This window comes from Capra hircus, chromosome 12, assembly GCF_001704415.2.
Source record: "Capra hircus breed San Clemente chromosome 12, ASM170441v1, whole genome shotgun sequence".
Taxonomy (NCBI): Eukaryota; Metazoa; Chordata; class Mammalia; order Artiodactyla; family Bovidae; genus Capra; species Capra hircus.
Window position 1 is genome coordinate 54,593,946 of NC_030819.1, and position 14,446 is coordinate 54,608,391.

Sequence of the window (14,446 nt, forward strand, 5' to 3'; positions counted from 1 at the left end):
GCAGCCATTACCAATAGTTAAATGCTTGAAAGTGCATGAAAGGGCTTCCCCCAAGGCTCAGCAGGTAAAGAATCCAGCTGCAATACAGGAGACACAGCTTCAGTCCCTGGGTCAGGAAGATCCCCAGGAGGAGGGCATGGCAGCCCACTCCAGTGTTCTTGCCTGGGAAATCCCATGGATAGAAGAGCCTGATGGGCTTCAGTCCAGGGGGGTCACAGAAGGTTGGACATAACTGAAGTGACTGAACATGGCACAGGTGTGTGAAAAGCAATGCCAGGGAAGAAAGGAAGAGACGGACCATTTACTGAGTGCCTGTGCTGCTGCTGCTGCTAAGTTGCATCAGTCGTGTCCGACTCTGTGTGACCCCACAGACGGCAGCCCAACAGGCTCCCCGTCCCTGGGATTCTCCAGGCAAGAACACTGGAGTGGGTTGCCATTTCCTTCTTCAATGCATGAAAGTGAAAAGTGAAAGTGAAGTTGCTCAGTTGTGTCCGACTCTTAGTGACCCCATGGACTGTAGCCTACCAGGCTCCTCCATCCATGGGATTTTCCAGGCAAGAGTACTGGAGTGGGTTGCCACTGAGTGCCTATGAATTGCCACAAACATTAGACATTTTGTCTCTTTGAAATCTCACAAAAATAATTTTAAAAATTAGTATTTCCTTAGTGCTACTACACAGCAAGAGAGTGTGATGTTATTATTATATGGGTATATGTTATAGAGCACTGCCATTGTTTTCATTTCACAAATTAGGGTTTTGTGAAGTTGTATAACTTGCCAAGGGACATGGCTGGTGCAGAGCAGATTCAGAATACAGGTATACGCAGCTCCTAAGATTTCTACCTGATACACCAAAGTCCAAACTTGTTCACTCCTGACTTTCTGTAACTCAAAAAATTGCAGACAGGTATAGTAAGAGCTGTATAGGTGTTTAATGAATAAATATTATTGAAAATATTCCTCCTTCAAACCAATAAGCCAAGTGAAATGCAGAATGGCTCAGGAAAGTGTGGGTCAAGGCTTCTTTGGGATCCAACAGGAACGTGGGGATAAGGAAAGGCTCCCAGAACAAAGGATCAGTGAGGAAACGGTGAGGCAGGGAGCAGGGAGCTAAGAAAGGGAAGCTCAGTGAAGGCAAGAAGCTGGTTTTCCAGGACTAAGATGAGAAGAGAAATGAAAGGCCTGGGGATGACTGAGCACAGACGGGAGTCTGGGTGAGAGCAGGCCAGAGGGGAGAGCCCAGAGCTGCAGGGCCGGCCACAGGGTTGCTGGACGGAGGAGGGGTGAGCTTAGGCCCTTTGGAACACTTTTCTTTCAGCTGCAGAGTACACTGACTGCCTCAGAAGGATGAAACAAAAACAGGAGGAAAGGGCTGGTGTCTGGGGAGGAGGGGCACCAAGCCTAGTCCTAGGTCACAGCCCCCGCCCCTATGTGCCCATTCCACTCTTCCCATATCGTAAAGAGAGCAGAGCCGATGACATGGGGAACAAGACAACTGTCCAATTAAATTAGACCTGTAGACTGCATTTACTAGACATTTGGGCTTTCCTGGTGACTCAGATGGTAAAGAATCTGCCTGTAATACAGGAGACCTGGTTTGATCCCTGGGTTGGGAAGATCCCCTGGAGAAGAGAATGGCTACCCACTTCAGTATTCTTGTCTGGAGAATCCCATGGACAGAGGAGCCTGGTGGGCTACAGTCCATGGGGTCGCAGAGAGTCAGACACGACTGAACAACTAACATTTTACTAGATATTTAGCGGTAAACTGACTGAATTATCTGGAAAATAATTTCAACTCTCCACTGAATTATGCTTAATTGTTTTGCCCTAGCCACCAATGGAAAGCCTTTGATTCAGAGTCTGGGGTCCTTTTTCCTGAAGGAGTTAAGTTTTCCTTGGCCCCTCTCAGACCTGGGTACCAGAGTCCAAGGAAACTCCGGGGTAGGAAGGAAGGATAATGGACCTGGGGGAAAAAACACGGAGTCATCTACCCAAAATCAAGGTACGTTATGGAAGGAATGTCCTCATCTCATAGAGGACATCCTTTGCTTTGGTGCTTCACCTCCGGGTATCATTTAATAGCAAGTTAACTATAAAGAATACAATCTAACAAATTAAATTGCACACAAATACATCACAAACGCACCCTCGGAGCTAGATGATGACCATATATTGTTTTCTCTTTATAATGGAATTCAATGGCTTAAAAATTCTCATCGCCAAACCAAATTCATCCTTTGGCACGCTTGTGAAAACAGCGAGGAAGACTCGGTCGCTGATGGAAGGACAAGGTGACCTCCGTTCGCGAGCCGGGCCTCGGGAAGTGGGGGAGAGGGCAGGCAAGGACCGCCAGTATCAGCCATCAGGACGTCCTGCTAATAAACGACTTTTTCACTGTCCACACTTTAATTGGTTTACAGCCTTTTCTGTTTATTTATCCATAAGAGCTGCTGCTAAATGGCTCGAGAAGGCGCTCGCCTAATGGCTCGGTATCGCTGCCGGGGCTGTGGGAGGCGAAAGGGGCGCGGGCGTCAGCGGGAGTGAGAGCGGAAATGCATTTCACCTTTAATGGACTTGGCGCTTTTATGACACCCTGAGCCCCGTCCACAGAAGAAACACAACGCACCACCCAGCTCGCTGGCGAGGATCTGTATAAGCCTGATAATCAGGCGATCCCCAAATCTTCTTACCTTGTCCCACCTAATAACAACAACAAACGGCCGTCTGACCTCGGGTTCCCGGGCCGCTTCTTTGGGCAGCCACCAGCAGCAGCAGCAGCAGAAAACGCTTACTGTGGGAGCGGGAAGGTGCGGGCGGCCCACCTTCAGCCCCCTCCACCGCCCCCTCTCCACCTTTGGTGGCGGTGGTCCTGGCCCCCCGGATTCCCGGATTCTGCCAGCGAGCGCAGGGAGCGGGTTGGCTTTCTGCTGAGTGCCCCTTTCCTTTCTGCAGGACCGAGCAAAAATATTAAATGGGAGCAAATGAAGCATCGAAATGGAGACCAATTTACAGAAATGTGCAATTAGACGAGAAGTGCAAAGTAAACACGTTGGGGAGGGGAGAGGGGTAGAGGGAAAGGGCCGGGGGAGGCGGGCTGCAGCTGAGAGGGAGGCGGGGGCTGCCGTGCGGAGTAGGGGGGCTGCGGAGGGGCGAGCGAGAGGAGGAGGGGGAGGGGAAAGGTGCCCGATCTTTGTCCCAAGCGGTGCTGCAGTCTGCTCATAACCACGTCGCCAAGTCAACCCGCGGCGACCGAGCCGATTATCTCCGAGGGTCAACACGCGGCGGCCCGGTCACCCCTCCGGCCCTGCCCTCCGGATCGATGTGGTCGCTCGCGGCCGGCGATAGCGGGTCCTCCGCGGACGCCGGGAACAATGGACTCATTGACGGGGGCGCGGAGAGATTAGGGGCGCAGGTCCCACGGCCTTTCGCTCACCGGCTCCCTCGGACTGCAGGTGGCCCTTTTCCCTGAAGAAATCGCCAGAACTGCCCCCCGCCGCCCGCCGCTCTCAGACGCCGCTTCGGTGAGAGGGGCGCTCGGAGGGCCCCGGAGCGGCGCGCGTGCCCACCCTCGGGCAGACCCCTCGGTGCCCAGCGCTTACTCATCCCAGCACAGATGACGCCCGCACCAACATCTCACCGCAGAAGGAATCTGCAGAGAAGTTCAGATCCCTAACTAGGTTTTGCTCTTTAATGAAAACGAGGCATATTTCGGGGTAGCGCACGCACTGCCTAAGCAGTGTGTTTTCCACCAGTCTGTTAAAATCTGGTCAAACGTGGTAAAGGATTCGACGCAGTCTGCAGTTTAGGAAAGTCAGTGCAGTGATTTTCTCTTGCTGGTTCCTTGGTGGTCCATGCTCTCTCTTGCCCAGGCTTCTCTGCAAAGGGGTCCAGGGTTTCTAAAACCCGCCTGGGGGTTGGAAGACTGCGTTCATTTCTTCAGGACGCTCAGAATGCCCAGGGCGAAGGGGTCGGTGGCGTGGGTCCAAGGTTTGGTGCCAATGCGACCTCGAGATAGTCCGTGAGCACCACTGGTTTCGCAAAAGCGTCTCTATTCAGCGAGGACCCCGGAGTGCTCTGAGCACTCCCCTCCCGGGTGTACCTTGTCTCCATCCCGACCCAGGAGTCGACTCTGTGCAGCCGCCCAACTCCCGCCAGGTCTCGGGATTCCTGGGGGCCTAGCAGATCTGGAAACAGGGTGCCAGCCCCCTCCCCCAGCCAGACACGAGAGGGGCTGCAACTTCGTTTCCCCCTTGCCCCAGTAGGAACCTGCATTCTGAGTTGACCAAATGAGCCTCAGTTCCCCCAAATCAAAAATTAATAGTGCCTTTCAACTAAAGTTTTTTAAGCCATTTTGAATGCTTCTGAAGTTATAGTTTACACTCCAGAAATCCCCAGAGCACAACCATAGGCAAAAACACACTGCGAATCCTGGATCTTTATGTGTAACCTCACTGACATCACTCATGAGCGTGTACAAATTGCACAGCCAAAATAGAACCAACGGCTTCTGACCTGCAGGGCTGAGGTCTGTGCATTTTTTGGGACCATATTCCCTAACAATATTTTTAAAGTCTGTTTACAACCTACATATATGTATATACTTGTAAATTATATCAATGAACTAATATGTACAGTATGAAACATACAAGGAAAAAGACTGTTGGTGATGAAATATATTTCTATAAACGAATAGAAGTTCCTGCCCCACATTGAATGTTCATTCCGGCCCCACTTTGGCACTGTTCTTTAAAGTGTGTGCAGGAAACCGAGCCGAGGGAGAAACGGAAACTTCAGGGGGCTCGTGGGGACCCGGATCTGGCTTCTTAAGGCCGCCGGCCAGGCCAATAATGGCCTCAGGCAGAGCCACGTGGGGCACAGCGGAGCCTATGGCGCGGCGGCCGCCCGCCCGTCCCGCCGGCCCCGGGTGCCCTCCGCGAGCCGCGCCGAGCTGTCAAAGCTGCAGGGGTGGCGCCGGGAGTGCCAGCGCCGCGCGGCTCCAAGTCCCCGGCCCCAGCTCGTTCTCCTGGGTCCCCAAGCCCAGGCGGCAGCCATGAACCGCGAGGAGCAGTACTACGCGGCCACGCAGCTGTACAAGGACCCCTGCGCGTTCCAGCGGGGCCCGGCGCCAGACTTCAGCGCCAGCCCCCCTGCGTGCCTGTACATGGGCCGCCAGCCCCCGCCGCCGCCGCCGCCGCCGCCGTTCCCCGGAGCCCTGGGCGCGCTGGAGCAGGGCAGCCCCCCGGACATCTCCCCATACGAGGTGCCTCCGCTCGCCGACGACCCCGCGATGGCGCACCTCCACCACCACCTCCCGGCTCAGCTCGCGCTCGCCCACCCGCCAGCCGGGCCCTTCCAGGATGGAGCGGAGCCGGGCGCCCTGGAAGAGCCCGGCCGCGTCCAGCTGCCTTTCCCGTGGATGAAGTCTACGAAGGCTCATGCGTGGAAAGGCCAGTGGGCAGGTGAGTCTGGCCCCCCAGCCGCTCTGTCCTCACCCCGCTCTCCGTTCGACTGCCCCTCTCTCCAAGCGATTCCCAGGACCCTCTCTCGGTCTGTGACCCCAGCCCCCAACCCCGGATAACCTAGAGTCGCACTAAACCATAGGAGAGCTAACAAGGCCATATCGCACAGAAGAGTGTTTTTGTTGTTTTTCCTGGCTCAATCTGGAGCGGCCTTTCTACTCAGCGCTCTTCCTGGGAGTTTAAACCCCTTCCTCCCCTGTCCGCTGAACTCCAGGAGCCCGCGCTTCCCAACAGCCTAGGTCTGGCCGAGTTCAAGGCTTCGGACCTTCCAATCCTCCTCCAGCGGCCCCCGACCCCCACCCCCACCCCCGCCCCCACCCCCACCCCCACCCCCACCCCCACCCCAGCCCAGGACTCCTGAGTGTCGTCGAGGGAACCGAGCGGGGCTCTGGGATGCTCCGGACCCCGGCTTCAGAGCCCCGGCTTCCTTCTCGCTCTGAATTCCACACCCCCCCACCCCCTTACTAGCGGCTTCTGTGAAGCAAGCCAGACCATCTCAGGGACACCTAGTAGGTGGAGAGAAGCAAGGAAAGAAAACGATAGCCAGGCGTGCATAGGTATCCAGAGGCCGGGGCTGTGCCGGGAGGGGGCTCACCGCAAGGCCGGGGACTGGCCACTCACCCCCGATGGAGAGGCATGGGGAAGCTCACTTTTGAACACAGGCTGCTTCCCAGCAAGGCAGTTTGAGGAGGGAGATGCCCTCCTGGCACAGGCGGCTCGGGAGGTCCCTCGCGCTGGCCAGTACCGGAAAGTCGGCCCGGAGCCGCCCCTAGGTCCTTTCCAGGCCCGATCTGGCGGCGAGTTCCGGCAGCGCGGCCTGCACCGCAGGCACCGCGTGACCGCTTCAGTGCGGAAGCCCCTTCCAGGCTCACCTGCTCTGCAAGCCATGGACTTTTCTCCTCCTCCCAGCTAACAGTCAAGAGTCTAGGGGCGAGGCTGCAGGTGCCCCCACCCCGGGAATCCTCGGCCCGTAGTCTGCCCGGCCTGACTGGCCTGCTTGACTGTGAGCTGGCGAAGCCAGGCGGGTCTTTGGGGGATCCGGGCTTGCCCAGGGTCCCCGGGGCTCGCCTCTCTCAGCCTTTCTCCCGAAGGTTCCGTGGGGTCTCAGGCAAGTCCTGAGGCAGGACAGAGACCAAACTCAGGCTGCGATCTTCCCCCCGCACCAACCAAACCCGGGACAGACCCTTATCCTGCCCTTGCGAAGTTGCCGCCAAAGGCCTCGGAGCCTTGGGAAATACAAGGTTCTTGGGAGGCGGGAGGCCGGCGAGCCTGGACCTGGACGGGAGGTCCAGGAGCCGCCTGGCGCACTGGGGACGCGTTTCTCCAATTCCTGGTCCTCCTCCTCAGCTTCCTCAGGAAAAATTCGAGGGAGGTTCTGAAAAAGACTTTCTGAGGTGGGGTAACTTCCCCACCTCCTGGACTCCTGTGGACAGAAGGGGCCACAGTGTAAAACCTGAAGGAAAGATAGCAGCAGGGGTGATGGGGGGAGCTCTGGAGAGGTGACATTCCTGGATTGGAGGACCAGGGTCAGAGAGACCTGTGCCAGTGGGCCCTCCAACCTGGGGGAGGGCCTTCCTCCAGCCAGAATGCTGCTGCACCAGCTCAGTCCTCCCTGGAAACTCTGAAGGAACCCAAATTCAAGGTCTGTGACCCTTGCCTGGCCGCTCCTAGAGGGGCTTCACGCCCCTGGGGAGGAAGAAGTGACCCGAAGGGTTTTTATTCACAGATCAATCGGGTATGATTATTCATAACAATATGAACTTCCAAAACCCTCAACCTAAAAAATGAACTACATCCACCTCACTGGTGGGCTTGCCCCTAAATACCACCCCACCCCTCCATGTGTCAGAGAAAGGTACAAACTGACCTCTTCCCTTTTCTGACGACCAGCAGCCTCCATCCAACACCTTCACGTTCACTCACTCAGTCGTATCCAACTCTGCAACCCCATGGGCTGTAGCCCGCAGGCTCCTCTGTCTGTGGGATTCTCCAGGCAAGAATACTGGAGTGGGTGGCCATGTCCTCCCGCAGGGTATTCTCCCAACCCAGGGATCGACCCCTCATCACTGGCAGGCGATTCTTTATTGTGGAGCCACTGCGGGAAGCCCATCCTGCACCAGGGCCCCTGAGTTAGTGGGCCCTTGCTTCGGAGCCTCTCAGAGCACTGTGGTGAGGCTGGTGAAAATGGGCCAACCCTGCAAGATTGCAGGTTGAATTTACGGACTCTGAAGGAACTTTTTAGATGTTCTTCTTTAAAAATATTTTTTAATTGGAGAATAATTGCTTTACAATATTGTGCTGGTCTCTGCCATACATCAAAATGGCTCCCTCATTTCTCTCGAAAACCAAGAAAGGCTTGAAGTGTTAAGATTCTGAGATGTCCCCAACAAACAGGACTCCACTGACTCAGACCTGAGCCTCCGCCTTGGCTTCTGGGCACCCCCTTTCAGTCTGGGGGAAAACCCCAGCGGGTTGTGCAGGGTGGTTAACCCTCCTAGCAAACACACACACTAGCTTTTCAACTCTAGCATACAGGCATAGGAGAAATGTCTGCTCTACGAAGGAAACGATGATTTTGACCTGTTCCTGGTGTTCTGGGGGAACCAACTGCCCCAGAGTCCACAGCCCGGGCGCAGCTGGTGTCTCATCCAGAAAGGAAAATATTAGGGCCTGGAGGCTTGCAGCCTCGGCGAGCGGCACTAATCCACTGGGCTGGGCCTGGCTGTTACTTCTTTGGCCTGGGTTCCTCTACCACCCACCACTAACACCTCCCCAATGGGGTACCCAGCTCCCCGGTAGGGGGGTCAGGCCTGAGCCTCCCCTCTCAGGGAACCTCTCCTCTCATCTCTGCCAGTATTTCAGGCCCTGGATGCAGAGGCTGGGGCTGACAGTGACCGTCCCTCGGGCTCAGAATGGCTTCCCTTCTGGTCCAGGGCAGGGACCCAGCTGAGGTCAGAACGACAGTTGCAGAGAATCTACCAGCTCTTGAGTTGGTGCTGATCACAACAACATAACTCTATAGAGAGATATATGATATGAGATACAACAATACATGTCATAACCTCCGGATTCTTATTAGCTCAAGGTCTTTCCAACTGAAGGTTGCATCCATTTGTTGGTGAAATTAATTTACTGTGTTGAGACCTCTTTTTATTATTATTTTTTAATGAACTAGTGAACTCCAGAATATGCCCACAATGTGGGAGACCTGGGTTTGATCTCTGGGTTGGGAAGATCCCCTGGAGGAGGGCATGGCAACCCACTCCAGTATTCTTACCTGGAGAATCCTCATGGACAGAGGAAACTGGTGGGCCCCAGGCCATGGGGTCACACAGAGTCGGACACGACTAAGCACAAGCCAGTAAGCCATAGGGAAAATTAGACAGCATCATATGTGGTAAAGTTTGGTTTAGTGCCCTAGATATTTTATATGTCAGTTTATATCAGTGTGTGAACTGAGTGATGATTTGAAATACATTTCTTACTACAAGTCGTCATCAGAAAAGTTTTAAGTCCTTATTTAAAGACATTTTTTGCCTTTGTAGAATCCAGTTGGTTTAGATTCTTATTATGTGCATTTTGGGGTTCCCTGGGAGCTCAGACAGTAAAGAATCTGCCTTCAGTGCGGGAGACCCGGGTTTGATCCTTGGGTCGGGAAGGGAAGATCCCTTGGAGAAGGGAACGGCAACCCACTCCAGTATTCTTACCTGGGAAACTCCATGAATAGAGCAGCCTGGCGGGCTACAATCTGTGGGACAGTAGCCTGTCTGTGGGACAGCACTCTGCCACTAACACTTCCACTTTTTCACTATGTGCGTTTTAATCAGCATCAACCCAATAGCGTGATTCTAGAACCACTGGTTGTTAGAGCCACGGGCAGATAAAGGACCTCCAAGAAAAGACAGCCTTACTGGGGAAGGCCTTTGAGCCCCAGACTGTACTCATGGATAGATGGTTGGACCTCAGCGGCCAGAGCGGCTGGGAAAGGGCCAGAGCCGAAGGATCGAGCTGCAAGGGTGGGAGCAGGCGGGAGGAGCCGGGGGGTGGGGGTGGGGGCCAAATTCACGTGCGGTGTCGCCCGCAGGCGGTGCCTACGCAGCAGAGCCGGAGGAGAACAAGCGGACACGCACCGCCTACACCCGCGCGCAGCTGCTGGAGCTGGAGAAGGAGTTCCTATTCAACAAGTACATCTCCAGGCCGCGCCGCGTGGAGCTGGCCGTCATGCTGAACTTGACCGAGAGGCACATTAAGATCTGGTTCCAAAACCGCCGCATGAAGTGGAAGAAGGAGGAGGACAAGAAGCGCAGCTGCGGCCCCCCGGCGGCGGGCGGCGGGGACGCGGAGCCCGAGCAGGACTGCGCGGTGACCTCCGGCGAGGAGCTGCTGGCGCTGCCGCCCCCGCCGCCCCCCGGCGGTGCCGTGCCGCCCGCGGGCCCCGCCGCCGCCCGGGAGGGCCGCCTGCCGCCAGGCCTTAGCGCATCGCCGCAGCCTTCCAGTGTCGCGCCCCTGCGACCGCAAGAATCTCGGTGAGAGACTCGCCCAGGCGGGAGGAGCGGACCCAGGACCCCGGGCGTGACCACCGGCCCAGGCTGCAGGGGATAACCCGGGGGCTGTGAGGCGCCCGTGCCCACTGGGAAGCCGTGGGGAGAAGCTGTCCCCCTCCCCGTGGAGAAGAGACGTTCTCTGTAAAGTCCGGGGCCCTTCGTGTGAAACTGCTGGGACTGGCAACGTCTGGGCTGTTGAACCTCTTTTTAGAGAAGCCAACTCTTCAAAAAGACCATAAAAACTATACAGATAGGAACCTTGCCCCAACACAAGCAGGCGAGCCGGCTGGAGCCCCTTCATCCGCCCGGAAACAGAGCCATTTTTACTCTAAAGGTCTCTCTGCCTTTACTGTAGAAATAACTGAAAGGAAACATCCGAGGTTTCAAAGACCTAGTGAAATGGATGCTCGTGGAATAGAATAATTCCTCTTCCTCCTCTTCTCTTTCAATCTTTCCAGCAGAACCAGACACCTCACTGCACATCCTTCGGCCTCCACTTCTTTTCTCTGAAGAAGGGACCGCCTTGCAGGGGTCACTGGGCAGCAGCAGGGCTAGGGGTAGGGGTAACCCCATTGTTCCAACGTTCACCCCGCCCCGTTGGTGAGGTGGGAGGGACCTGGAGGTTTGGGGGAGAAAGAGGCCCCCTGATCAATTGCTGCCAGAGATATGTGGGTGTGCGTTTAGTTCCTGGTCTCCTGGCAGGGAAGACTGCGGAGGTAAGCAGGGGGGCCTGACTCACCTTGGAAACTATCGAGCGTGATTTCCACATCCTTATGTGGTTGGGAAGCTTGGGGTGGGGGGGCGTGGAAATGGCTATTTTTATTTAAAGTTTTTAAATTACCTCACAGTTCTTTACAAACAGGTCTTTGGTTTCCAGGTCAGTTGGTTGTTTCAGGGTCTGGGTCTTGTGTTCAAGTGATGTTTGTGGGAAACGATGAATAAATACAGATAATTGGAAAGAGATCAAGACTGATTCCCCTCGCTTTGTATCAAACCCGTTTTGTGGAGCAATGATTCCAGTTCATTAAAAAAAAATTAAAACAGCATATTTTGTCTGGCACTACCCAGGGAAAAGTCAGTAATTAAGACATCACCTTTGGGTTATGAGGTTGAGAAAGCCTATCAGTGGGTGGATTTTCAGATTTGTTTTATTTTAAAATTAGGAGTCACTTCTGAAGATGAATTAATTTCTTAGGCACAAGAGATGGGGGGTTTGGAGATGGGGGGCTGTCCATGAATAGGTACAGTGTCAGAGCTGCCTCCCTGCACCGCTGGCACCCAGGCCCTCAGAGAAACGCCCAGAGCTGGCAGTCGGGATGAGTCTCCACCCCTGGAGCCCGGGGGGCCAGGAGGCTTGTGTTGGGGGCACACAGGCCACAGTTCTGTGGGCTCCCGACCTCCAGACACCCCGTCCTCCCCACGACCCTTGGACAGGCGGCTGGCCCAGCTGTGTGCCTGAAGGTGCCTCCCAAGCGTTCCCACCAGTCGGTCCTGAGACACGGACTCGCGCCCAAGAGTCGATGGTATTTTCTTTAGCAAAAAGACGAAAGGTTTGTTTCGTTGGTGGTTTTTGCCTCTGCTTGTTTTGCTGTTTTGTTGTCCTTGGGTTGTTTTTTGTTTTTCTGAGAGAAATCGAGTCACAATGTCCAAAGAGAAGCAGGTTCTGTGGATCAGAAAGGAGCTCTTCCTCATCAGTGAGACACCTCACAAGGCAGCCAGTGCCCTCACCCTGCAGCCTCTGTGCACCTGCCTGGGCTCGGGAGTCCAGCACCTCTGGGTTCAGACCTGGGGTCCCTCAAACACCGCCTGTGACTCTGATAAAATGACTCCACTTCCCCGTTCCTGGGCTTCCTCATCTGAAACGTGGACGCACCTCACAGAGCTGTGAAGTTTACATCAAAGAACACAAGCAACGCGCTTAATTCAGTATCTAGAAAATAGTTATCCCTGTAAAATAGTTGTTTTACAACCGCGGTCGTTTTCTGGGGAACTGCGGCTGCAGTTCTTTGCTTGTCCCCACAGCCTTTCTCCTTCGACAGATCTCCTCTTGGTCACGTACCCACTGACCTTTACTGCGTGCGTCCTAGTTTGACGCCGCCCCGCCTCGTAAGTACAGTTAGACTGCCCGCAGCATCCCTGACCCGGCAGCTGCCTTCGCCGGACACCGGGGGAGCTAATACTGGGGAGGAGATACTACGGAAAGCGGACCCTCTGGAGCTCAGCCTCCCAGTTGGTGGAGGAAAGGGGATTTGAGCTCGAAGACCAAGGAGATGTTGAAGTTTCCGGCGGGGACTCGGGATTCCAGGGTTCCGCATCCTAAGGAGAAGCCCGGGCCGCTGGGGCGGGCTCGGGAATGGAGAGCGCAGTCTGCCTCCGGCCTGCCTGCGGCCTCCAGCTTCGCGGGACTGGCGCCTCCGCGCAGGAGAAGCCCGGCTTTTAGTTCTGCCTCCCTGGGCTCCAATCACCTTCTATCCCTTTAGCTACGCGGGCCCGGAGGCAAATCCCTGAGTTCTCCGTTTCCTCTGTCTTCCCAGACGGTAAAGAATCTGCCTACAATGCAGGAGACCCGGCTTCGATCCCTGGGTCAGAAAAATCCTGCAGGAGGGCATGGCAACCCACTCCAGTATTCTGGTCTGGAAAATTCCATGGACAGAGGAGCCTGGCGGACAACAGTCCATGGGGTCTGGGTCGCAAAGAGTCGGACATGACTGGGCGACTAACATTCCGGAATATAATGGGCTCAACGCGAGAATGAAATGAGGTGGTGTCCTTCAAGTTTATTGCTGTTCGGCGCACAGGGATGGGGGAGGCCGAGAGGAGATGCTGTTGCCAGTGGAGGCCGGCCCCCCAGGAGCCCTAGGAGATCCAGGGAGGCGGCGGAGGGCGGGCGCGACTCGTCAGGTGGCCTGGAAGACAGCGAGGAGGGGAAGAGCTCTGTCGGAGCCACGCGGGGCCTCACCTGACCGGATGGGGCGCGCGGTCCGGCACCCCCGGCCGCCCAGGTCCCAGACCCGCGTGCGGCTGGACGTGCGCTCCCAGTCCGCGTGGCCGCCCTCGGCCGTGGGCTGGCGGACGCGAACCGCCGGCCGAGGGCGCCCGGAGCTGCCAGACGAACCCCCGCGCGGCCCAGGTCCCCCGGGTGAGGAGGCCTGAACGACGACGGGCCCTCCCTGGAGCCCGAAAAAAGCTGGCCGGGGCTCAAGGGACCGCCGGGCGCCGGGACCCACGGTGACCGCGGTACCTACCTCCCCGGTGGGGCCGGCGGCCTCCCTCCGCTCCTGGGCGCGGCGCGCTCGTCCTCGCGGTGGACACTCGGAGCCAGGGCGCCCGGACAGCGGCCCGGCGCAGAGGGAGACGGGGCCGGCCCGCGCATCCACGCCCGCCGCCCCGCGCAGGGCATCAGCGCGGGGCCGCGGACCCCACCTCTCCGCCCGGAATCTGCCGTCCGCCGTGAGGTACGATCGTGGAGCCGCGGCAGCGTCCAGGCTCAGCCGCAGCCGCCCTCCCGCATTCTGGAGACCCCGCGCGAGCCCCGCGCCGCACCGCCGCCACCAGCAGCCATGGAGGGCGCGAGCCGCGGTGAACCCCGGCCCTCCCGGTGCGGAGCATCGGGATCTCAGGGTACGGGCCACAGTGCTCAAAATCCCCTTTTCTCTTGCGGTATTGTTCCTTCCTGTAGATTTGCTAACGGTTTCACCAAGAAGTTCTCACATTGAAAGCCAAGTACATACCAGGCGGTAACCACATCTGAAACCGAGGTGATTTCGGGGTGTGGCATCTGTAATTCGCTTGCCCCTTCAGATCCGGGCCTGGCGCCTAAATGCGCTCTTGACTGGGCGCCTCCTCTGGGCCGGCACCTCGGTAAGCCGGCAGTGCTTGCCCTGAACGCACCCAGCTTTGGAAAGCGGGGTCACCTCTCCTGATGTCCCTCCCAGTCACGCAGGTTGGATTCATTACCGCGGTAAACAGGAGTCACCCGGGTTCCTCCAATTTCTCCCTTTGCACAACAAAGGCTGTGTTGATTTCCCGGGTTAATCTTGACCCTCAGGCCAGCGCTGTCACTCTCTCCGTCTGCTCTCCTTCCGCTAATTCTGTCCAGTGCGTTTGCTGAGGTGAAATCTATTACAGTGCCCTTTGCCTTTGTTCTTTCATTCCCATTCTTTTGCTTCTTTTCTTTCTCTGCAGATCTGTTTCCGTGTCGGCGTGCGTATGCCTTAGGGTGAGCGTCCATCCTCATCTCTCGGTTTGTCTGTTGGCCTGTGTGCATGTTGTGCATGTGTTTAGGATGTGTCTTACGGAGGTTTGCAGTGGTGGCACTGATCAGTGTGTGTGTAGGGACCAGGGACACCTTCCTATACACTTTTTTCCCCCACCCAGGAC

General features: G+C 56.4%; 1 protein-coding gene across 1 annotated transcript; it reads left to right on the plus strand.

Moving 5' to 3' along the window:
* PDX1 (pancreatic and duodenal homeobox 1) lies at nucleotides 4,982-10,086 on the plus strand. The gene is made up of 2 exons (XM_018056330.1): nucleotides 4,982-5,462; nucleotides 9,607-10,086. The coding sequence occupies exons 1-2, from the start codon at nucleotides 5,054-5,056 to the stop codon at nucleotides 10,050-10,052; spliced, it is 855 nt and encodes a 284-aa protein (XP_017911819.1). The 5' UTR covers nucleotides 4,982-5,053; the 3' UTR covers nucleotides 10,053-10,086.

Bases quoted from the DNA above. Each gene is read 5' to 3' on its own strand.
- PDX1 (XM_018056330.1), top strand. From the start codon at position 5,054: ATGAACCGCGAGGAGCAGTACTACGCGGCCACGCAGCTGTACAAGGAC. The intron at 5,463-9,606 runs GTGAGTCTGGCC...TGTCGCCCGCAG, and splicing joins GTGGAAAGGCCAGTGGGCAG to GCGGTGCCTACGCAGCAGAG.